This window comes from Elephantulus edwardii, unplaced genomic scaffold, assembly GCF_000299155.1.
Source record: "Elephantulus edwardii isolate Elephantulus edwardi_28Jun2011 unplaced genomic scaffold, EleEdw1.0 scaffold00094, whole genome shotgun sequence".
Classification (NCBI taxonomy): Eukaryota; Metazoa; Chordata; class Mammalia; order Macroscelidea; family Macroscelididae; genus Elephantulus; species Elephantulus edwardii.
The window spans coordinates 9,665,170-9,690,320 of record NW_006399844.1 but is presented as its reverse complement, the minus strand read 5'-3'; the positions used below and the strand labels follow the sequence as shown (position 1 = coordinate 9,690,320).

The window sequence follows — 25,151 nt, the reverse complement described above, 5'->3', positions numbered from 1 at the left end:
AGACCAAACTACAAAAGTTAAATATTTTTTCATTATTTTTAATGCTTTTAAAAATATTATATAGGTTTAGGTATAAGAGAATCTGGTAGTACCTATACCTGTCGCGTCTTCCGTCTCGAGCGCTGTTGTGACTGTAACTGGTACACAATTTACTAAAAGAAACTAGTTTCAGGTCAAGTTCATTCTCCAGCTGTCGAGCTTGTTTCCTGAGATCTTTAGTAAAGTATAAAAGCAAGTAATTAGACACAGAATTCATCAACAGACATGTAAATAACAAAATTATTCTAAAGAAAACAAACCACGAAAATGATAAATTTTTAGTCCAGTTTCTCCATAACGAAAAATGTCAAAAGAAACTAAAGCCAGAGAAAGAAAACTAGGTTATTTATTTAAACTTGAAACAGGGTAGGAAAGGAGAAGCAATACAAGACCCCTCCAAAATTGTAAAAAGAGAATATACAAACAGGAAAAAAGTGTTTAAAATAACTGTCCGACAAGGGACTCATCTCTAAAATTTCTAGAAAACCCCAACATGAAGACAAACAATCCGAATTACCAACTGGACAAAGGACATGAAAAAAGACTTCATCAAAGAGGACATTGTGAATGACCAATAAACACATGAATTCTTAAGATCATGAGCTATTAGAAATGCAAGTCTAAACAGTGAGATAGCATCTTCTAGCAACAATAGCAAAGTTCAATGTTGTTGCTGTTATGTGCCGTCGAGTTGTTTGTGATTCATAGCGACCCTATGTACAACAATCCTAAACCCTGCTCTATCCTGTGCCAATCGCACTGCCTCTGACACACCCATCCTGATTACCCCAGTCACTGAATCAATCCATCTCATAGAGGGTCTTCCCCTCTTACGCCATCCCTCCACCCTCCCAAGCATGATGTCCCTCTCCAAGGACCTGTCCCTCCTTGCAACATGCCCAAAGTATGTCAGACGAAGCCCCAGAGTCCTTGCCTCCAAGGAGTTGCTTGGTTTAATTCTCTCCAGGATGAACCTGTTTGTTTTCTTTCCATGGTACATTCAATACTCTTCTCCAGCACCACAGCTCTAAGGCATCAATTATCCTTCTGTCCTCCCTAGTCATTGTCCAACTCTCTGATGCATAACAAGTGATTGCGAAGACCATGGCCTGTATCAGGAGCACCTTAGTCTCCAGAGAGACACCGCTGCTCTTGAGTACTTTAGAGAGGTCCCTAACAGCAGACTTTCCCATTGCAATACGTTTTTTGATTTCCTGACTGCTAGTGCCAAGAGTGTTGACCATGGATCCGAGCAAACTGAAGCTGTGAACAATCTCAATCTCTTCGCCATCTATCCTGATGCTACCAATTGGTCCAGTGGTGAGAATCTTTGTCTTCTTGACATAGAGCCTCAGTCCATACTGAAGGCTGTAGTCCTTGACCCTCTGTAGCAAGTGCATGAGGTCCTCCTCAGTTTCAGCAAGCAGGGTTGTGTCATCTGCATAATGCAGATTGTTAATAGATCTTCCACCAATCCTGATGCCACAATTCTCCTCATAGAGCCCAGCCTCCCAGATAATCTGCTCTGCATACAGGTTGAAAAGGTATGGAGACAGGACACATCCCTGGCGTACACCCTTCCCAATTTTGAACCATGCAGTGTTACCCTGCTCTGGTCTGACAACTGCCTCTTGGTCCAAGTATAGGTTTCGTATTAGCTCAATTAAATGTTCTGGGATTCCCATTCTTCTCAGAGTCAGCCACAGTTTGTTATGATCCACACAGTCAAACGCCTTTGCATAATCAATGAAACATAGATAGACATTCTTCTGGTATTCCCTGCTTTCAGCTAAGATCCATCTAGCATCTGCTACAATATCCCTAGTACCACGACCCCTTCTAAACCTGCCTGGACTTCTGGCAGTTCTCTGCTGATGTGCTGTTCCAGTCATTTTTGGATAATCTTCAGTAGAATCTTGCTTGCATGTGAAATCAATGATACTGTTCTGTAGTTTCCACACAAATGCTGTCAAGAGTGTAGGGAGACTGGAACTCTCTTACACTACCAGTAGTACAACCACTATGGAAAGCAGTTTGCACTTCCTTAAAAAGGTAAAGGTGGAAGTGCGGCAATCTCACAACTAGACATATATTCTAAGGAAATAAGAGCTGCAACACTAACTGATGCATACATATTCATATTTACTGCTATATGGTTTACAGCAGCAAAGGTATAGAAACAACCCAAGCTTCTATCAGTAGACATGAGGCAAAGGTCACACAATGGAGTACTTACTGTTCAACTCTAAAAAATACAGAATTCAAGAAACACTGCATAATAACATGAATGAATCCAGAACAACTGAGTGGCATAAGTCAGTTATAATTATTATATAAAACCACTATTCTAAAAAGTTAAGGTTTACAAATAAAATCAGTTTTTTATAAATAAAAAAAAATTATTTTATACTAGAGGAGGCTGCCCCTCCTTCTCTAGCAGAGCACTTGGTGGATTTGAGCCACAAGCCTTCAGGATTGCAGTGTGGCTTCTTGCCACTAAACCAAGAGAGCTGCACCTCCCACCTTCCCCCTGCCAATCATTCTTGCATAGCTACCAGAGATGGGAAGGGAGGGAAATGGGAGTACTCATTAACAAGTAATATATTAACTTAGGTGATGGGAAAGGTAGTGTAAGTAAGATGCTGGTCAAACACTGTAAAAGCACTGTTTTATAAAACAAAATATGTATAAATGACTGACTGCAATCCAATATGATTTGTAAAGTTTCATTCAAATCACAAATAACTTTTTTTTAATAATTTTATACTGGTTTACTTGACAAGTTCATATACATTGTTCTTCACACCTGATCTTTCCCATTTCCTTTACCCAACCATCAAAATGTGTAACCCTATGACCACTCCCCTGCCCATCCTCATCCCTCTGCTCCTACCCTCCCCACCTTGGTCAATAATTTAAAAAAAAATTATAAAGTCTCCAAATAGAACTGTTTTGTTTTAGATTTGAATGTTATGCATGCATACATGAATATTTAAAATATTAAAAACTAATTATACTTTAAATATTGACAATCCTATTTAACTTTCTGGTATAAAACTTAGTAACTCAAAATTCTGGTTCTTTCAGTGTTCTGAAATTATAAAAAGGGAAAAAGTAATTTTCAAGTTGGAAATATACTACTTTTCAATATGCTTACTGAAAGACACTCTAGAAACTAATTTAGATGACTGTTTTCATTCACAGTGTGTGTTACCGTTACCAACTTACAGCTGACCCTCCAGCATGTTTTCAGAGTCAATCTAACTACATAGGAGGGATTGCTCATCTTTCTCCCACAGAGCAGCTGGTGGATTTGAACCATCGGCCTTTGGGTAGGCAGTATAACTTCATATAAATAAGCCATATGGGTTAAAGTAAAAAGAGCTGAATATAGGAACAAACAGTGTAAGAATCTCACCTTTCAGGAATAAGGACACAAAACATTATTTCAATATATTTAGCATCAGAAGTAGACAGCGGAAAAATACAATGGAGCACATGCCTGCCTACTGACTAAATCACAGACTCTCAGCTTAACCAATTATTGGCTGAGATTTGTTGGCAACTTATTTCACCTGTGAACCTGAGCTTTTAATCTTTTAAACCTAAATTTTCCAAGTTTTCATCTTGTTGTGTGTTGTTGAGTTGAAATCGACTCATGGCTGACCCTCCAGTGGGTTTTCAAAGGCTTTAAAACATGGTAGGAGAATGTCTATCTTTCTCCTAGGGAGCAGCTGGTGGATTCAAACCAATCTCTTTGGTACTGCAACACAGTTTCTTATGACTAGGCCAGGAGAGGTCCCTCCATTCACATTTATTTATTTATTTATTTATTTTTAGATTTTACAGTTTTATTAATTTGGCAGCATAGTTTCTTATAGCTAGGCCACCAGAGCACCATACTATTTAGCAAAAAATTAGAAACAATATCCATTCATGTTGTTGTTGTTGTTCAGTGTGGTCTGGTCGGAACTGACTCATAGCTGACCCTCCAGTGAGTTTTCAAATGCAGTAAATCTCATGGGAGGAGTCTGCCCATCCGTCTCTCATGGTACAGCTGGAGGATTCAAACCACGCATCTTCAGGATTGCAGTACAGCTTCTTATCACTAGGTCACCAGAGGTTCTTCCATTCACATCAGTAATTAGCACTACGTGCTTAAAGTGTCTGACAAGAGTAGATAGATTGTCAATAATAAGCAGCTCTGGTAACTAAGTGGTAAGGACTTGCACGGTCAACCCAAACGCACATGGATTTGAATCCACCAGGTGTTCCACGGGAGAAAGATGGGCAATCTCCACACCTGTGATTGATTTACGACCTCTGAAAATGTGCTAGAAGGTCAGCCATGAGTCTGACAGTTCCATCTCAACAGTACATTAGAACAACAACAACAACATAGTTATTATAGCATGATGCTCCCAAAACCTACATTCTAGTGACTAGTATTAAAAGGAGCTCTGGTAGCCTAGTGTTTGTTGACTGATGCCTTTGAGTTGGAGAAGAACATTGAATATCCCATGGATTGCCAAAAGAACAAACTAATGTGTTTTGGAAAAAGTGCAGTCAGAATGCTTTTTAGAGGCAAGAAAGGTGAAGCTTCATCTGTCATACTTTGGACATGTGGTTAGCACAGCTATTCCTTGGAAAGGGACATTATGCTTGCAAAGGTGGAGAGTCAGTAAAAGAGAAGAAGACCCTCGACAAGAAAGGTTGACACAGTGACTGTAGCAATGGGCTCAAGTGTGTTAGAGATGAAGACGGCACAGGAAACTGCAGATCTGCTGTTCGTAGTATTTGACTCAACAGCACCTAACAAATGTTAGCTTAGTGGTGATGAGTTGTACGGCCAACCCAAAGGCAAGCAGTCTGAATCCATAAACTGCTCCACAGAAGAGAAATGGGCAATCTTTTCACCTGTGATATACTGCCTCTGAAAAACCACTGGAAAGTCTGCTATGGGTCAGTTGCGACTCCACAGTACATAACAATAATAATAGTACTAAAGAGCTCTGGTGGCCTACTGGGTAAGGAGTTGTCCTACCAACTTCCAAAGGAAAATTACTGGAACCCACCAATCACTAGGCGGGAGAGAGATGAGCAGTCTCTTTCCATGTGATTTCCAGTCTTTGAAAACATACTGGGTCAGCTATGAGGCAGTTCCTACTTGATGTCACATAAGCAGTATTAAAGACCCCACTTCTACAATAATCTGAAATTACTAATTGCAAAATGTTTTTGAGTTAATGCTCACTTTCAAAATAGCACTTGAATACATGTTTAAAAACTGTAAGTAGGCTTGTCTGCAATTTCTCTAATGAGAAGTAAAATATATTTTAAAGAAGAACTTGGAATGAGATTTCTTGGACCAAGTGGCTAAGCGTTTTTTGTTTTTTAAAAAGTGTGATTACTTTTTTTAGGTATATGAACACACACATGAAATTGTGGTAGTTTCCAAAGTTTCACTGAGGAGCAATAGGCAAAAGGGCAAAATGAGAAAGTGATTCAGAAAGTGGTTTTAACGTTGCAGAACCGCAAAGAGGCAGCTGAAAAGAAAAAGGGAGACTTGTCTGGGTTTTGTTGATCATCATGGTCTAGGAACGACTTTCACGTGAACCCGCTCTGTCGGACGATATTTTCAGGAATTATACAAACGCACTTGTCAGGTCACACTGGTTTCTTTTAACTTTCTCTTCTGAACAAATCCTACGCTAAACAGGAAGTTACTTCCCTCAAACACGAAACGACAATTTCTCGAAATCACTGCTATAAGGAGCAGAGAACACAGCAGGAACTGTATCCTTCCCCCGCCCATAGACCTGGTTGACAAGTTTCCCTGTCCTAGGTCCTTTCCATTTTCCTACTCAAGTTTTCCAACAGTGACCTTATATGCAAGTCACAGATTCCTAGCGTCTGTCCAGCTCGGGACCTTCTCGCTCAACATCCGTTTCCTCTCACAGATCGGACCCCAAACCCCTAAATCCGAGTTCGGCTGTTCCCTCAAGCCAGCTCTCTTTCAGTGACTCAGTCCTCCTTCCACCTTCTCTGCCCAAGCCATGCCCCGGGTCCCGCTCCCCTGACGGGTCAGGGGTTGCTGTCTCCGAGGCCAGCCCCCTGCCCGGAACGTCCAGTCTACTCGGCGCCCAGGTCCCCAGGCTCCGACCCGACAAGCCCCGCCCCGCACTCGTCCGCCCCGCAGGCCCGACTCCTTCCCCCGAGGCCTGTCCTCACTCGACACCCCTAACTCTCGGCGGGACCCACCCAGAGGCCCCACTCTCACCTTCCCAGTAATTGCTGGTTCCCGCCGCCATTTTTGTTGTCCAACGTCAGTCCGGACAGGAGCATAGAGTCAATGCGAGCCAGAGGGCCCCCTCCACACCCTCTTCCGCCCTGGGCCCCGGGGCCTATGGGATATGTGAGCCTCCTCAGACACCGCCACCTGGAGGTGACTTCATCGTTGCAGTTTTGACTAGTTGGGAGGCTGAAATGTAGCTTTTAGAAATGATGCTTCCAGAACATGTTCTTTCTGGTGTTCATATCCGTGCTTGGCACTGCAAACCTTCCCCATAACCCTCGATCCATCTGATTCTGTCTCCCACAAGGTGTTTATTTGTTTAAGAAGTTATTTAGTCTCAGAGGGAATTCCTTCAACTTCCCAGCCCTTTTCCCATGTAAGTCTTCAGCCAAACTCCTTTCCTTTCCTTCTCGGTGCCAAGGATGCTTTTCTTCTCAAGGCCAACCCCTCCATCTTTATCTCTGCTTGTGCTTTATCATCCACTATTTCTGGCATGTTCTTGTTGTTATGTGCTGTCGAGTAGCTTGCAACTCAGCGACCTTATGTACAACAGCTCTCAACCCTCCTTTATCTTGAGCCAATTTCATTCTCTCTGACACACCTATCCTCATTACCTCATTCATGGAGTCAATCCATCTCATCCAGGGTCTTCCTCTCTTGTGCTGACCCTCCACCCTTCCTTCTCCTTGCGACATGCCCAAAGTATGTCAAATGGAGCTTCAAAATCATTGCCTCCCAGGAATAGCCTGGTTTCACCCTCCCCAGCACAGACCAGTTTGTTCTCTTTGCAGTACATGGTATATTCAATACTATTCTCCCCCTCAAAGGCATAGATTTTTCTTCTATCATCCTAGCAAGTAATTGTGAAGACCATGGCCTGGATCAGATGCACCCTAGTCTTTACACTGATATCATTGCTCTTCATTATTCTGGGGAGGTCTCTGACAGCCGATTTTCCCAATGCAGTTTGTCTTTTGATTTCCCGGCTGCTGGTACCAAGAGGGTTGGTTGTGGAGCCAAGCAACAGCCGAAGTTGTTAACAGTCTCAATCTGTTCTTCATCATGATGCTGTCAATTGGCCCAGTGATGAGAGAATCTTTGTTTTCTTGATGTTGAGCTTTAATCCATATTGAAGGCTGCAGTCCTTGACCTTTTGGAGTAAATGCCTCAGGTCCTCCTGAGTTTTGGCAAGCAAGGCTGTGTCACCTGCCTAATGTAGGCTGTCCACTGACTGTTTTTCTACTCATAGTAGTTACACTTACAGACGTCTTTTGCCTTCCAGTCACCAAATAGAAACTGTTGTTGTTAGGTGCCAATGACCAACTCTGACTGATAGTTGTCCTATGCATACCAGAATGAAGCGCAGCTGGTCCTGTGCCATCTTCACAATTGTTGCTATGCTTGAGCCTGGCCTTGAGTGGCTCATCATCCGGGACTGCATCAGACAATGTCATGCTGCTAATCATAAGGTTTTCACTCAACAGAACAATTCATTACTGTCAAATCGGAATCCATAACTAAGCTAGTGATTTTCAGAGGCTGTAAATCACACAGCTTGCTGGAGCCACTACTTGATTTGGACTCTCAGCCTTTGCATTAGCAGCAAAACTCCCCACCCGAGCTCTCTAATGTTTTCACTAGTCAATCTTTTCATTATTAGATCATCAGAGTTTTCTTCCCAGTCTGCCTTAGTCTGGAACCCGTCCATCACCAGTGGCCCTGCTGGCGTTTGTTATACTGAGGGCCCAGCTTCAAGCATCACAGCAACATACAAATCACTACGGCATGACAAACCAACAGGCAAGTGGTGGGATAGAAGTGTTGCCTCCTATAAAGTTCTTTCGCTGTTAGCCTAGTCATTATTTTGTTGTCAAGTCACTTACAACTCATGACACTCCTGTGTACACAGTAAAGCTGCTCTAGATGACTTTCAAGGGTGGAAGCTGTCTGAAATATATTTTCCAGCCTTGACTTTCAATGTTCTTTCTTGCTGGTGTTTCAAGATCTCATTTCCTTTCTGGTTAAAGAACTCCCTTTGGCCATTCTTTGAAAGTAGGTCATTGTTGTTATGTGCCATTGAGTTGCCTGTGACTCATAGTGACCCAAGCCAAAGGTGGGTGACTCTAATCCATAGCCCTAAGGCCTGTTTTTTCATTGTTTTTGTTCAAACAGTCTTCTAGGTCATATAGCCCTGGTGTGTCCACTTGCCAGACAGAGGTAACTTGTGACTGCTGTGAAGCTGAACACTGTGACACTGATGTGTCAAATGCGATAACAGTTACTCATGGTAGACAGTGTTTGGTGGTGCTCCCTGGTTGAAACAAGCTTGGAAGCAGGAGTGGCAACCACTTCCGTAAATAGCTTGCCTCCGGAAACCCTATGAACCTGGAGAAAGGATGAAAGTCACACAAGTGTCAAGGACTTTCGTTCATAGGGTTGCTATGAGTCATCTACAACTCAACGGCACTTAACAACAACAACAACATAGTGACCCTATGTACAACAGCCCTAAACCCTGCTCTATCTTGTGCCAATCTTACTGTCTCTGATACACCTGCCACCATCATCCCAGTTACTGAATCAATCCATCTCATCAAGGATCTTCCTCTCCTGCATTGTCCCTCCACCCTCCCAAGCAAGATGTCCCTCTCCAAGGACTGGTCCCTCCTTGCAATATGTCCAAGTGTATCAGATGAAGCTTCAGAATCCTTGTCTGCAAGGAGCAGCCTGGTTTCACCAGTTTGTGATAAATTGTTTCATCTTTTTCCTCTGAAAAGTCTGGATTTTCACTCCTAAAAAAAAACAACTTTTCATCAGATATAGAATTTAGGGTTGATAATTTCTTTATTCAGTGTTTGAAAAATGTGTCATTCCCTTCTGGCCTTTATAGTTTCACCTCTCCTAACAACTTGCTCAAAGTATGTAACACAAAATTTTATCATTCTTGCCTCTAAGGACCACTTTCTCCAGGAGAGACATAATTGTTTGTTCTTTTGGTGGTGCATGAGATATTCAACACTTAGTCATTATGAACTATAGGGTTCAATATGTGGTGCCTCTGAAGTGTTTCACTGATGCGTAAGCAGGATGGCCTTATTAAAAGCCATGGATTCTCACCTTTTTTAGCACTACCAGTACAGGCTGAACACTGTGACACTGATGTGTCAAATGTGTTAATGGTTGGTTACCCAATGGGGACAGAGAGTGGGGTGGAGCTCCCCGATTAAAACAATCTTGGAAGGAGGAGTGGCATCCACTTCCGTAATAGCTTGCCTCTGGAAACCCTATGAACCTAAGCGTCGAGGACTCTCCTTCATAGGGTCACTATGAGTCGCCTACGACTCCACGGCACTTAACAACAACCAGTACAGGAGTCTTCTTGCCTGGTTTGTAAGTCATTCAGGAATGGATTATCTTTGTTACGTTAATGAGACATGACTAGTGTATTGTCATTGTTGTGAAGTGCTGTGGAGTCCTGTATGACCCATAGCCACTCTATGAACAACAGATCTGAACCCTATCCAATCCTGTGCCATCCTTATCATCTCTGACACGCTTAATCTCATTGCTGCAGTTCACTGTGTCAATCCATCTTGTTGAGGGTCTTCCTTTTTTTTACTGACCCTCAGACCTTTTCAAGTATATTGCTTTCCGAAGAATTGCCTCTCCTATCAACATGCCCAAGATATGTGAGGAGTTTTGCCATTCTTGCTTTAAAGGAGCACTTGGACTGTACTTTTCCCAAGACATATCTGTTTTGTTGTTTTAAATTTTGTTTTGTTAGTCCATGGGATATTCAGTGCTCTTCTCCAAGACCACAAGTCAAAGGCATTCATTCTTCTTCTGTAATCCTTATTCATAGTCCAGCTCTCAGATGCATACCAAGGGATTGAAAATACCATGGCCTGAATCAAGCAGACTTTAGTCTTCAAAAGGAAACCACTTTTAAGTAATTTAGAAAGATCCTTGACAGTGGATTTGCCCAATGCAATATGTCTCCTGAACTTTCAACTCATTGGTACCAAGGGTGTTGACAAAAATCCAAGTAAGATGAAATCATTGGCCATTTCAACCTTTTCTCCATCTATCATGATGTTGCTTATTGGTCCAGTGGTTAGGATTTTTGTCTTCTTGATGTTGAGATGCAATTCATTTTGAAGGCTGTAGTCTGATTCTCTGCATTAAGTGTTTCAAGTCCTCCTTACTTTCAGCAAGCAAGGTTGTGTCATTTGTATAGTGAAGGTTGTTGATGAGCCTTCACCCACTCCTGATGTTTTTCTTCATAGAGTGCAGCTTCTTTAATAATAATTTGCTCAGCATATAGCTTGAATAGATATGAAGGATACAAATCTGACATACACCTTTTTAAATATTAAGCCATGCAGTGTTCCTTTCCTCCATTTGGACAACAGCTTCTTGATCTAAATATAGGTTTCACATGAGCACAATTAAGTGTTCTGGGATTTCCATTCTTCTCAATATTAGCCATAGTTTGTTATGATTCATATAGTCAAATGCCTTTGCAGAGTCAATAAACATACATAGACATTCTTCTGATATTCTCTGCTTTCAGCCAGGATCCATCTGACATCAGCACTGGAGCCATCACCTCCTATAAAGCCAGCTTGATGTTCTAGCTGGTTTTGAATGGTCTTCAGAAATATTTTGTTTACATGTGATATTAATGATATTGTTTTAGAATTTCCACATTGTGTTAGGTGACCTTTCTTAGGAATGGGAACAAAATGGATTTCTTCTGGTCAGTTGGCCAGATAGCTCTCTTCCAAGTTTCTTGGCATAGACTGGTGAGCACATCTAGGGCTGCATCTGTCAACATCTTCATTACCAGTGACTTTTGTTCATATAGTACTTCCTGAAATTTTTCAGTATCAACCAGTTCTTTTTGGAACATATTCTTTTCTACATATTTTCTTCCTTTTTTATTATCCAACTCTAGCTCTTAGGACATTTTGATGTTGAGACGTAATACAAACTGAAGCAAAGTATTGTAAAGAAACATGTGAAGAACTGGAGTAATTGTGCTCATGTGAAACCTATAAATAGGCCAGGAAGCACTTGTCCAAACACAACAGAGGAACAGTGCATGGATGAGGAAAGATGTGCATCAAGTTTGCATCTTTTCAATCTGTACTGTTGTTATATACCATTGAGTCGCTTGTGACTCATAGTGACCCTATTTACAAGACCCCTAAATCCTGCTCTGTCCTGTGCCAACCTGTCTCTGACACACCTACTCCCATTACCTCAACCCGGAATCTATCCATTTTATTAAGGGTCTTCCTCTCTTGCACTGTCCCTTCACTCTCCCAAATATGATGTCCCTCTCCAAGGACTGGTCCCTCCTTGCAACATGCCTAAAGTATGTCAGACGAAGCTTCAGAATCTTTGCCTCCAAAGAGCATCAGCTCTGTTTCACCCTTTCCAGGACAAACCTGTTTGTTCTCCTATCAGTCCATGGTATATTCAACACTCTTCTCCAGTATCACAGCTCAAAGGCATCAATTCTCTGTCTGTCATCCCTAGTCACTGGCCTGACATCGTTGCTCTTCAGTACTCTGACACTGACTTTCTCCAATGCAATTCATCTCTTCATTTCCTGGCTGCTGTTACCAAGAGTGTTGACTGTGGAGCCAAGCAAACTAAAACTGTTAATCTCAATCTCGTCACCATCCATTCTGATGCTGCCAATTGGACCAGTGGTGAAAATCTTTGTTTTCTTGATGTTGAGCTTCAATATGTATTGAAGGCTGCAGTCCTTGATCTTCTGCAACAAGTGCTTCAGGTCCTCATCAGTTTCAGCAAGCAGGGTTGCATCATCTGCCTAATGCAGATGGTTGACGAATCTTCCTCCAATCCTGATGGCACATTCCTCTTCATACAGTCCAGCGTCCTGGATGACCTGTTCTACAGATTGAAAAGGTATGGACTTAGCAAATAATTGGAGAAGTTGGACTATATAAAGAACATGGCATCAGGATTGGAGAAAGTCTTATCAACAGTTTGTATTATACAAACGACACAATCTTACTTGCTGAAAAGTGAAGGGGACTTGAAACACTTGCTGCAAACATCAAAGATTAAGTCCTCAATATGTGTTACATCTCAGCATCAAGGAAACGAGGTAAACGAGGCAAAAAAGAAAATCCAGGTTAACGCAACACTTTTCATTGGATCCTGCGGTCCTTAACTGGTCTACCATTCTCTAACCATCTTCCAAGGACTAACCTTTGTTTCATCATCTCTAGGTTTTTTGTGGCACTTAGTGGAATAGGGAGAAAGTATATTTATTTTGTATAGAATGAAGCCTCTGAATTGTTTTGATAGATTTTAATCCTCTGCTAAAATTCTTCATCTAGTTTTCTACTTTTAAGAAATTTATTCATCATTATTTTAAAGTTTTTGTTTTTGCTTGGTTTGTGGGAAGTCTGAGGGCTACAGCTGGAGTCCTAACTACATTTTTATTCTGGACATAACTTCAGATGTCATTTGAATCATTGAATTAGCCACATGACTTTGCCCTTAGGAAAAGTGCTGTGGAAAGTAGATTATAGTAGAGGGGTAGTTCTTCCTTCAGCCTTATAGGAAGAACTAGAACCTTACCTCGGCATGTCCTTAATAACTTATTAAAAATAGACAAGTTATTGAACTGGAAGTTAGGGTCCTGGTTACTTTGACTCTCACACCCTGTCCACTATGTCAGGTGGTTAGACTTGGAACCAGTCCTGTAAACTTTCTTAAGCTGCAGTTGTGTATGCATCCTAGTCATGATCCTTGGCTCACTTGCACAGTTCTACGTGCAACAGTGAGGGATTATATCGGCTGCCAGATGTGATCTGGTGATGGTTTTCTGTGTCCTTAATAATGTAAATAAAAATCATGCCTGTGACTTATGCTGACAGTGGTCTTCATTCTGGAATGATTGTCTTGCCATTTTCCTATTTAAAAGTTAAAGGGTTTCTAGGGAATATGATTTTCTGTGAGGTGTCTTTTTTTCCCCAATAGTATAGATTGAGAACTCAAAATTCTGTTTCTACCATTGTTTCTTTCCTTGACTTTTTTAATAATTTAGTATTTTTTGAAGCTAAACTTAACTCTTGCTTAGTTGTATATGCCATTAATTTGCAGTAAACATTTGACGCCCTGGAGGATATTCTTTCTCAACAGGAAAGTTACCATTGCTTCTGGCAGGCAGTTCAGGCAGGGGAAGATCATCTTAATTCTGTGTATTGTTTTGTTGATTACTGGAATCAGAACCAACTCACCGTGACCCTTCAGGAGGTTTGCAGATGCTGTAAATCACATGGGCAGAAACTGCCCACCTTTTTCCTCTGGAACAACTGGGGGATTCAAACTGTGTACTTTTGATTTGGCAGCACAATTCCTTACAATTAAGCCACAAGGGTAGAAGCAATTTCCAAACAGGCTTATGTGTTTGGAAATCTGATGTATATTTCTGGTTAGCCTTTACTCCTAATGTGTACTTACTCATTATTGTCACGTAGGAACTCACTCCTAGCTGACCCTCGAGCAGGTTTTCAGAGGCTCCAAAATCACACAGGAGATTATCCATCTTTCTCCTTCAGAGCAGCAGGTGGATGTGAACCTCTGACTTTAGGTTGGCAGTGCAACTCCTTATCCATTAGGCTCCCTTCCTATTGTATAGCCTCATGATTTCTGCCAGAGGCTGTGTTTAAATAACACTTGACCCTTAAATTATGCCTACTTTGGAGTCTTTTCCCTCTTGAGCAGTTTGTGCTCTGATCTACCTTGGCCAAATTTAAAAACATTCAGAATTGAGTAGACATAAGTCTTTCTGGACACTTTAGGTTGACCATTGGCCATTTTGCTCACTAGACTCTCTCTTCTGTCCTGCATTCTCTCTGTAGTGTGGGGCAGGCATGTGAGAGCACATAATGAAATTTGGTGATTTTTTTTCATAACTCATTTCATTTATTTTTTTTAATTTTATTATTATTTTGTGTGTCTGTGTACCGTCAAATCAGATCTGACTGGTACAGGAGGAGATTGTCCCTCCTTTCCCGGCAGAGCATCTGGTGGATTCGAACCATGAGCCTCTGGGATTGCAGTGCAGCTTCTTGCCACTAGGCCACCAGAGCTCCCCCTCATTTCATTTATTGATGGTCTAGTACACACGAGATACACGAAGACAGAGATATTATAAACAACTGACTGTTACTAGTTTCCATTAAGAGAGTTAGTGATTTTTCTGTATTCATTTTGAACTGTAGTTCCCTGACTTCAGATTACACTGCGAGTGTAGTTTCTGCACAGGTTTTTTTCTTGCTCTTTGTATTTTATGAGGAAATACTGACAGATACTGCCACCAATATTTTCAGCTACCTCAATTTTACTTTTACTCTTGAAATGTTCAATATAGAATTCTGTGTTCAAAGTTACTGAACGCTTTCCCCACTACTTTCAAAACACAGAAAATGAGGTTACTATGAGTGTTTAGTTCTGGTCAAACAGGTTGAATACTTCATTAAATTATTTCATTTCATTTCATCCACATTATAATCTTATCTCGTATTATTCCTTTGCAACTCAGAGAAGGTAAGACATTTGTGCAAGAGTGCAAGACAAAGCAACACAGGAAGCAAGTGGCAGAGTTCAAACTCCAAAATCCATGAGTGAACCTGCATGGTCCTCTAGAGCAGAGGCGCTTTTTTTTTAAAAGGAATCAATCACTACTCAACTAAAGCATTTTTTTTTTCATTTCTGTAGGTTACCCTATGCTTTCCTTGTCAGAAATTGCCTGTATGTGTCTAATATAAGCTTGCTTTCTTGGTTTCTATTAGAGTAAGGAGAGCTCTGGTGGTAAGGAGTTGTGCTGCCAACCCAAAGGTATTCAGTTTGAATCCACCACCTGTGCCATGGGAGAACCATGGGAGCAAGTCTCCTGCTGTTTAATTTATAGCCACTGAAAACCTGCTGGAGGGTCAGCCATAGGTTGGTTCCAACTTGACAGTAAATAACAACAACATCAGAGAAACAGTTACCAATAAAGAGCTGTCAAATAAAACTTAGGTTATACTGAATTCATCGTCATTGTGTCTAAACATGCCAAGCATATTATTCTAAGTGGGCCTTACCTAGATAAAAGGACAATTTTTTTAACAGCTAAGTTTAAAATGAGTATATAAACCTTTCTGTGGACAACTCTGTGGTGTCACTATGGAATGACTGAACATATATGAATCTAGATGAGTTATAGCCAGAAAAGAAGACTATAACCACTATATGATATAATTACTTAGAAACCATAGTTTTACTTTGAGCCAATTCATGAAGCCAGAAATCATCTACAAGTGACACTGTATTTCTTGCCCGGTAATATTTCCCCCTAAAAGAAAAAGTAAATAGGTAACTTTCAAATTGGAGCTAGAACTTTTTCTGGTTGATTATTTTTGAAACTAGATTATAAGACAAAACACAAAAGACAAACATCATAAAATAACTTTTATACAGGATTAGTAGATCTGTTTACATATATGAAAAAAAAACACCAGAAAGGGCCTCATTACAGTTAGATTTCATGTATATTATACAGATTGGCTTTTTTAAAAACTACTTTCAACTTCATTTAAAGTCCCTTTTAAAAATTTCATTTTAAAGGCACAGTGCATGAAATAAACCAAAAACTGAAGCACTTGAGATGAATAGGTGTTGGGTACATCATACAAGTTAACTATAGATTGTTATGGAGCTAGTGAGAGGCATTTTTTAAAAAAGGAAAAGTGAAAAGGTTTTAGAATTTAAAAAATACCCCCTGTCATATTTCCAGAAAATCTGCAGGATGGCCAGCAAAGAATGTAATACATTTCACATTATGCAACTTATAAAAGTCTTAATCACATATTTACATAATTTATACCTAATTGCCTCAAAGTGGTAATCTAACTTTAAAATTTCATAATATATTCTGTAAAATCAAAATCAACCAGAACAATATTCTGAAAATCAAATGAAATACTGGTTAATTATTGCTAAAAAAGAAGAGAAATGGTGTTGGGGGAAATTTTGTCACAAACTAGAAACCCAAGTTCAGTTTGCATTAATCAAGAACCCTACTCACGCAACAGAAATCTGTTTCAACTAAAACAAACCAGAGATCTAAAGAGTTAGGTAAACAGCTGGTAGACAGGAAATTACTGAACATCAACCATAGTGCAACTTTTGGTAGTAACAATAAAGCAGAAGGAATAGGGGAAATGTTTAGTTATTCTTTAGAACAATTCCACCAGAGACCAAAACACAGGTTATGATCACAGTATTTATAGCCAAGAAGCTTTTAGGACAGCAGGGACAACACTTGGCACAAGTGCATTTCGGGAAAGAAGATAAAGCTATTTAATGACAAAAACGGGGAAGCTCTGGTGGCCTAGTGGCAAGGAGCTGCAACTACAATCCCAGAGGCGCATGGTTCAAATCCACCAGATGCTCTGCTGGGGAAGGAGGGACAATCTCCTCCTGTACCAGTCAGATCTCATTTGACAATACACGCACACAAAAATTAAAACAACAACAACAACAAAAAAACAAACAAGGGAGCTCTGGTGGCCTAGTGGCAAAGAAGCTGCACTGCAATCCCGAAGATGCGTGATTTGAATCCACCAGATACTCTGCTGGAGAAGGAGGAGCAATCTCCTCCTGTGCCAGTGGAATCCTTCGACTGTACACAACAAGAAAAAAAAGGTGAAAAAAAAGATGAAGATGGGGATGGAGGATCATGTGATGATTACAAAATAACAGGGTTAGCTCAGGAACAAAATAAACTCAGCCATATTTATTTGTCAATTCAGAATGAATTTTTAAGTTCCATATTTGTTGGTTTAGCAAACCTCATTCAAGGGAAAGCAACCAAAGATTTAGGAAACATAATGGGTCAAATATACTTCTTTTCTGGAGAACATCCAGGTTCCAAGGCAAATTATCTGCAATGAGAATTTCAAGCATTCCACAACTATGTAAGATCTAATTATTACACAAGTATTCAACAAAATCCACCAAATCAAACAGTTTTTCCTCCTGAAATTACTAGGGCCCATCAAAGTGAACTATGTAATCAATACAAAAACAGTTACACAGGCAAACACTTTGAGCATTACCTCTTCAATCACTTTGATTTTATTAAGGAGCTGGGAGGGCAAAGGCTTACAAAACGATGAAAAGGACAGAAACCACGCCTTGTGAAAGAAAGAAAGGCACACTCCAGATTTGGGCAAATTTCTTAATACTGTAATACTTGCCTCCATGACTCCAAGAAAATGGAAAGCCTCTAGGAGAAACTCTGAAGAAATGCATTCTCCATCCCATATGGCTTCAAAGTCTAGGCAGTTAATGATATCTAATCTAACTAGATCAGATCTAAAAATAACAGACAAAACAGAACACAGACTTAGTAGTCATGGGTCTTTTACATTCATGTTAATAGATAACAACAGCTGAGAAGGTCTTGTTTCTCAGCACAATATATTATTTAGAAATTCACTGAAGCTTCAAAAATTACAACAGGGCTTGGTTTTCCTCTCAGCAAAAATTACTACAAGAACTGTTTTCATGTTTGTTTCTAAACAAATTTTACAAATGCTTAAAAGTCAAGACCTCCAAATGCCGAGATGTATGGTTAAAGGCAATTAACCCAAGAGAGAAATAAACTAAGAAGGTATCTTCCAGTGAACATCAATGTTAATAAAGTAAAGGCATCATATTAGCTCTTCTTTCATTTCTATCAGAAATATCACAAGCAAGACAGCCATTGTTGGGCTCCTTGTTGAGTTTTCTGACTTAGCACTTTTAAAAATAAAGCTAAAAATAGAGCAACACTACCACATTACCCCTTAAAGAAAATGTAAAGCACTATTAGGAGAAATGAAATAATGTATATTTCATTAACAATTAGCTCACCACGAACTCTGCGTTGTAGTGAGGGGAAGGTGGTAGGGGCTCAGAATATAGAAATACTAACATTTGGATTAATGTTTTACCTTGAAAAACCCAAATTTATCCCAGATATTCCTAAGCAATGCCACAACTTCATTACGCCTGCTAAACCAAATATCTCTTCATAAGCCGTTTTGGATGCATGCCACACAAAACTGCAGAGCGACCTAGGTGAGTGGTAAACCACTCCATGTGAAGGCTTTGGGATGACCGACATATTACTAGATATAGAAAGCAACTTGAAAAGATAAGAGCAGGCTTTTCAATCTCCTGATTTAGTACAAGTTAAACAGCAACCTGGCTGTCAAAACATTCAAAGGTATTAAACCATTAGATCATTGGTAAGACTCTTACTTACAAAAAGCATCATTTTCACTGAAGAACGTGATTCAACAGATAAAATAAAATACACATTGTTTAGGCCTTTGCGATAACAGTGTTATATCACAGGGCAGTCCACAGTTTACTTTTCTTTTTAATGGAGGGAATCATATTTAACAAAATTAGTTTATCAAAAAGAGACCATCAGATGAAATTTAGGTCCAAGAAACTAGTCACTTGTAGTAGCTTTTCTGAATAAGGCTGGCCAAGCTACTTAGGACATTTCAGGCTTGGACTTTGGCTGGAGCATGGAGCATGAAGTGCAGGCATTTCATGTTCAAATGTAGGTTAAGAATGTGCAAGTAGGTCTCTTCTATGCGTTCAGATGTTTTCAGCAGAGTTCAGATCTTGCAGAGTGCTGTGCATCTGAAAACCATAAGTGTACAACATAAAAAAGATTCAAATTTAGGAAATACTAAAGAATTAGGCATTCCTAGCATAAACTCGTGCTTCACAGATAAAAGCAGCAGCACCTGTGGGTTTTTACCAAGTTAAGAGATAGGCAACGTGAGTCTTAGCTGTTGCTAGAGCTCCCTTCTCAGCTCCATGCAAATGGGCATTTAGATTTTTCACAACAAAGTCAACAGGTTCTCCCTTAAAATGGGGAGATTTAGAACTCTGCTAAACCTACAAGAGAGGTAGTGAAATCCTGTTTACAGCACAGCCCATTAGTCTGATCTAGCCTTGGAACATGTAGAAAGCCAAAGCAGAAGCCCATTTATTCATTTCCTAATGTTACATATGCTTAAAAATCCATTCAACCTCCATTAAACCTGAATAATAAGAGCAACTCCAGCTATTTAATAACTAGAGAAAAGTACTCTTCAGTAGGTTGAGAAAACTGAGTTTTTAAAGCTTTAAGTCAGATTCTGACTGCTATCCCTGCCTTAATGGTGCTGGATTCTTTTGGCCTTTTAAAACATGGGGGGGCCGAGGGGTGCTAAAGCCACTATTAAACAACTGGTGTGGAACACAACATCCCCTAGTTGGCTTTATGCAGCTATTATTACATAAGCTCCAAATAGCTCATTTTAAATTAAAAAAAGAAACACAAAGTAGCTGTCCATTTCTGCTGCATAAATAGAAATCAGGTATTTTCTTAAAGGTAAGAGTACTTTAAGAAAGGGAAGTTCAAAACTGCCAACCAAATTGACACGAATACAAAATTAGCAAGTTAACTTCCCAAAGCTCATGGAAGAAACAAGACAGTCTGACTCTCTTCTTAACACAGTGTCTCCTAAGAGGAACTGAAATTTTGCTTGGTACTTATGCTGGCAGATTTCCAAAGTGGTGTGTGTCAATGTTTGCTAGAATATAATGTTTCCTCTTCAGTGTCCGTTTCATCCTGGAACTCATGGCTTAAGAGGGATTTCTTTGAGCCAGTTGACATCATCCGAATTTCATCTTCATACTCATCATGATGCTGTCTGAGCCGATGAAAGCCATCCTTGTGTCTGTTAGACTTGATTGAGCAGATGCACCAAATAATGCAAGCTGTTAGGACCAATGCTGACATGATGGCACCTGCCAAACAATAATCACCATGTGACTTATGGACAACTATTTAAATGGCATTAAAACATGTCCCACATCTTCTTTCATCTACTTAAAAACATCATTTATTATTATAGAAACAGTACATGTACAGTATGTGAAGTTAGAAAATAGGTATGCAAAAATATGAAAAACTCATATAATCCATATTTTCACATTCCTATTACCTTGAGAAAACTTCAATGAGTGCATATTTCTCTAGATCTTTCTTGGTAGATGTATAATAGCTCCTTTTTCTTTAATCACAATGAAATCAAACTGTATTTGCAACTGTTTTACAACTTCTTTTTGTTTTCAATTAATGACTTCTACTTTCATTCCAGTAAATTTTAATCTCATCCAAAAATTCAAAAGCTTCATTTATTTTAAGTAGTTGTACATAAGGTTAATTGTTAACTTAGTGACTTAAATAGTAATAATAATAAGAAAATAAAGTTTTCAATACCTAATGCATGGCAGAGCCAGATTTAAACCATGGCTGAATTCTAGATGCGATGTTTTTAAACACTGAGTTATGCACACTTTATCTGGTTCAGGCTAAGAATAAACACTCCTCAACAGGCTCTATGATATCACCATTCTTCCAAAATACCTCCCTCTCAACTAACAATTTCTCCCTACAAATCATTTAATACAACTTGGTTATTTTGCCAGATCCAAAATAGTTATTTGTGCCAAATGGACTCAAGGAGTATTTGGTATTACTTTACCACACTTTCCTCCCCCTTCCCTGTTAGCTTTTCAGTAATTCAAGTAATAAAACAAATTAACCATGGAGAAAATATTATTTCTCCTTGGCTCCTGTAAAAACAAAACTAACATAAATCAAAGTTTAAGAAACTTATTACTTTAATACAAAGCAAATTATTTCACTCATTCAACAACTATTCACTAAGATCTGCTATGTACAAACCATGGTCCTAGGCTCTGGGGATCCAAATAAAGAGTTATTTGTATGGAGCTTGTTTAGTGGGAGTCCCTGGGTGGTGTAAACAGTAACTAAAAGATTGGCAGTTTGGATGCACCCAGAGACACCTTGGAAGACAGGCTTCCCAAAGGTGGAGAACTTAGAAAACCCTATGTATAGTTCTAGTCCACACATTCAGGGTTGCCATGAGCTGGAAGTGACTTGACAACATTAATGACAGGATTTTGTGGAGGAGACGGAATAAAAATAAATAGGCAAACAATCGTCTAATATGATGTCAGTTAATGGTCACTATTAAAATGGAAAAAAGTGAAACAGACATAGTGACAAAGGTAGTATTTTAGGTAGAAAAATCAAGGAAGGCCTCTCTGTGGTGGTGATATTTACATACAAACCTGAAAATACGATGAGTCAAGCCACAAGAGCATATGGAAGAAGAGTATTCAAGAAAAAACCATTTTAGATAAGGAGACAATGGAGGAAAAGTGATTAGTTTCAGGTGATTAGGGAATTGATCAAGCCTCAAACAAAAATCAGGAGTGATGCTGACTTCAACTACTAGAAACTAAGATTTCTTTACCTGATACAGTTACCACAAGCTCCCTTGGCAATCCAAATATCCGGTTATCTGTGTCAAAGACTATTACCACAGAACTGGCGGCATCATGATGCACAAAGACCTAGAAAGATAAAGTGTCAGACTCATTAAAAAGTTTACTTAAGTATATTGTGTTCCTGCTATGTGCCTAGGACTTTTAAAACAAACTAAGATAATTCATTGCCATCTAAAACAAACAAAAAGATATAAAAGTTTTCCTTCTGTTACCGAAGAAAACTGCAAGAGGTACTCATGCTTTAAAAATTAATTCTTTCTAGCATAATGTCCTCTAGGTTCCCCAATGTTGTGTAATGTTTTACTATTATTTTTAATGCTATTTTAATGCTATTTTTATTTTGTGAATATACCCTAGTTTGTTTTGTTTTTTTTTACAAATTTATTATTAATATATTTTGTATTGCATAATTACATCAGATTTGTTTCTTCAAACTCAATTACACACCACTGATGGTAAAAAATACAGAGAACTCAATTTTCCCCCTACTCAAAATTGTACAGAATCTAAGTCTTTATTCTAGTTGGCTTTAATATCTCCCAACCCCAGAGATCTTCTTACTACAGTGGTTCTTCCACTGCCCATTGGTCTTCCATTGTTCATTTTCTGTCAGTCCTAGAGTGGCCCAAAATATGTAAAGGAGTCCATAATAATGACTCTCAACTCTGCATCTCCACCCAGAAATCTGTCCAAACAAAAAGTACCTTCTTCAGGATATGTGCAGCTTACAGAAGAATTAGATTTTACAAAATTTGCCTGAAAATAAAGCAACATTCCTCCAGTGGTCCACTACACAGGCATTTGAAAAGCAGCTATTCAAACCAAAGCTTCTGGACGAATCTTCACAATCCATATTTTCTGTCACATACTCTTGGTGAGTGCCATTGCCTGGACTCCACTCTCACTCATGGTGACTTACAAGTACAGAGCAGAAGTGCACCATGGGATTTTCAAGGCTGTGATCTTTCCGAAGCAGACCCTGACACCCTTCTTCCAGGCTACCTTACTTCAAACTGCCAAAGTCAAGTGATTGACTATACCCAGTGGAAAATAATACAATGAAACAGTGCTCAGTAAAAACTCTGGAAAGTTTAGAGTGAATAAGTTTCTTTTTGCTCGTGTTCAGCTGACATTACAATATTTGGCACCACCCAGTGGCAATCTTTTCTCCTGTACTTGTGAGTAAAAGGAAACAATACAAACTCTTGTTCACAAGTGAGAATACCTCCACTAATGATGAACAGAATAAAATGATAAAGTTCAGATCACTAAAAGTTCTTTTCCTGGACCCCTGCCTCTTCAGAGATGAACACTTTAGATAATTTTAAAAAATGTTTTTAAATTGCCATTTCTTCTTGATATAAATATGTAATTTAAAATATGTGTCAGAAAGACACAACCATTTATATCACATTTTTCCTACAAGAAAACAGAAAGGTATACAAACATTAGTGTTTAAATATGTGAATGAGAGAAAGAATATCTAAGGCTTTTCTTAATCTTCCAATTGTTCAAGTATACTTATTTCTCCTAAGAAAAGGAACTGGAGTGCAGGCTATATTTCGGCAATCTAAAGCACACATTCTATAATGTATATATATAAAAATATATATATATATCTTTCTTAACCAATTTGGAAGAGAAACACATGCATAAGAATGTATTTTCTCAAATTCTTCTGTTTCCCGTCATCAAACTAGACTTGGCAAGAGTACGGAGCTTCGCAGAAGCTGTGGCTGTGGTGGGGCCTGGCTCCCAGAGGTGTTTCTCACAGAGCGAAGGACTCTCTGGAGCTGTTTGTATCTGTAGCCAGGATGGAGGACTTCCCAATGAATGGGGTGGTGTGAGGTATCTGCTGCCACGGCCAGGATTTACTAAATGAGGCACCTGAAGAGTTTTCTAAAATTGGGATATTCAGGTGCCCCATATTCCATTTCTGAGAGTCATACTAAATGAAATTGGGGTGTCATTTTTTTTTGTTCTGTATGTTTCCATTTGTCATCAATAGATACTTCAGAAGAGAAAACATGAATCTTTCCAAAAGGAAGAAAGAACAGTTCTTCAGAGGAGTGTCTTTTTTGTATCTTAAATGTCAATGATCACAAAAACTTCTGGCTTCTCTTCATTATAGACATGCATCGCCGAATATGTTATTGCCTTGACTTCAGTTCCCTAAGGGTGCTTGGACAATGAAAATTCTTCACCCCATCCAATCGATCGTAATTTGAAGTTTCTTTGATCAATACTAAGTACTTTCACTTCCCGGTATACCCTAGTTTTAATAGGTTTTCTATCCATTCATTGGTTGATGGGCACTTGGGTTGCTTCCATCTCTTTGCTGTTGTAATACAGTAATAAACATCATGTAATAAACACACACACACACACACACACACACACACACACACACTCTTTCATTATGAGGAGATTCTTGTCTGAGCTGGTACTGCCAAATGTTTGTTCCCAGTCAATAGGTTTTCTTTTCACTCTACTGGAAAAAGTTTTCAATGCTCACAGGGATTTAATCTTTAGAAGGTCCTATTCATCCATTTTATCCTCTTCAGATTGTGCATTTTGGGCTGTATTTGGCAGTCTCTTTATGCCGTAGACAAGGCCTTCTAAGCTTGATCCCAGTTTGTCTCTTACGAACTTTATGGTTTTAAGGCTTTACTTCCAGGTCTCTGATTCACCTTGAGTTGATTTTTGTGTATGGTGTGAGATGCGGGTCCTGTTTTCTGCAGGTAGCAGTCCAGTTTTGCCAGCACCGCTTGTTGAAAAGGGTGTCATTTCCCCATTTGATAGGTTTGATTTCCTGGTTGTATATCAGTTGACCATAGATAGTTGGGTATTTCTGGGTTCTCAATTCTCTTCCACTGGTCTATGTGGCTGTCACTGTACAATCCTGGGCCTCCACAAGAAAAAGATTGATAACCTAATTACAAAATGAGCTAAAGACATGAAAATAATTTTCCCAGAGAAAGAGAATGGCCAATAGACATATGAAGAAATGCTCAAAATCACCAGCAATAATAGAGATGTAAATCAAAACCACAATGAGATACCATCTAACTCCAGTAGCAGTGTCAAAGTTTAACAGGACAGCAAGTAATAAACACTAGAGAGGATGGGGTGAGATAGGAATGCTTATACATTGTTGGTGGGATTGCACAATGATTACAACCACTTTGGAAGGCAGTTTGGTGCTTCCTCAAAAAGCTGAACATGAACTCATGAAATATTATTCAAAATGGGTGACCCTGAAGGACATTATGCTGAGTGAGGTATCTCAGTCACAAAGGGACAAATGCTATATGGTGCCACTGTTGTAGAATGAGGCTGGCATTGGGGTGGGGTA

General features: G+C 39.4%; 2 protein-coding genes across 5 annotated transcripts in view; both read right to left on the bottom strand.

Annotated features, from left to right (window-relative positions):
* Positions 1-6,355, bottom strand: part of LOC102876079 (Golgi SNAP receptor complex member 1-like) — a 50,943-nt gene extending 44,588 nt beyond the window's left edge. The window contains exons 1-2 of one of the 4 annotated variants that reach the window (XM_006890997.1): positions 6,301-6,355; positions 99-213 (exon numbers count right to left, since the gene is read on the bottom strand). Coding sequence is in view for 3 of the 4 variants with exons in the window: in XM_006890994.1 (XP_006891056.1) it covers positions 99-213; positions 6,278-6,350 (188 nt within the window). In the remaining variant the exon portion in view is untranslated. Of the gene's footprint in view, positions 1-92; positions 214-6,277 lie in introns of all 4 variants that reach the window. The other 3 variants (XM_006890994.1, XM_006890996.1, XM_006890995.1) reach the window with 3 other exon arrangements.
* Positions 6,356-18,422: 12,067 nt separating this feature from the next.
* CPD (carboxypeptidase D) overlaps positions 18,423-25,151 on the bottom strand; it is a 98,510-nt gene continuing 91,781 nt past the window's right edge. The window contains exons 20-21 of the mRNA XM_006890993.1: positions 21,763-21,862; positions 18,423-20,224 (exon numbers count right to left, since the gene is read on the bottom strand). Coding sequence (XP_006891055.1) covers positions 19,998-20,224; positions 21,763-21,862 — 327 coding nt within the window. The 3' untranslated portion in view covers positions 18,423-19,997. The remainder of the gene's footprint in view (positions 20,225-21,762; positions 21,863-25,151) is intronic.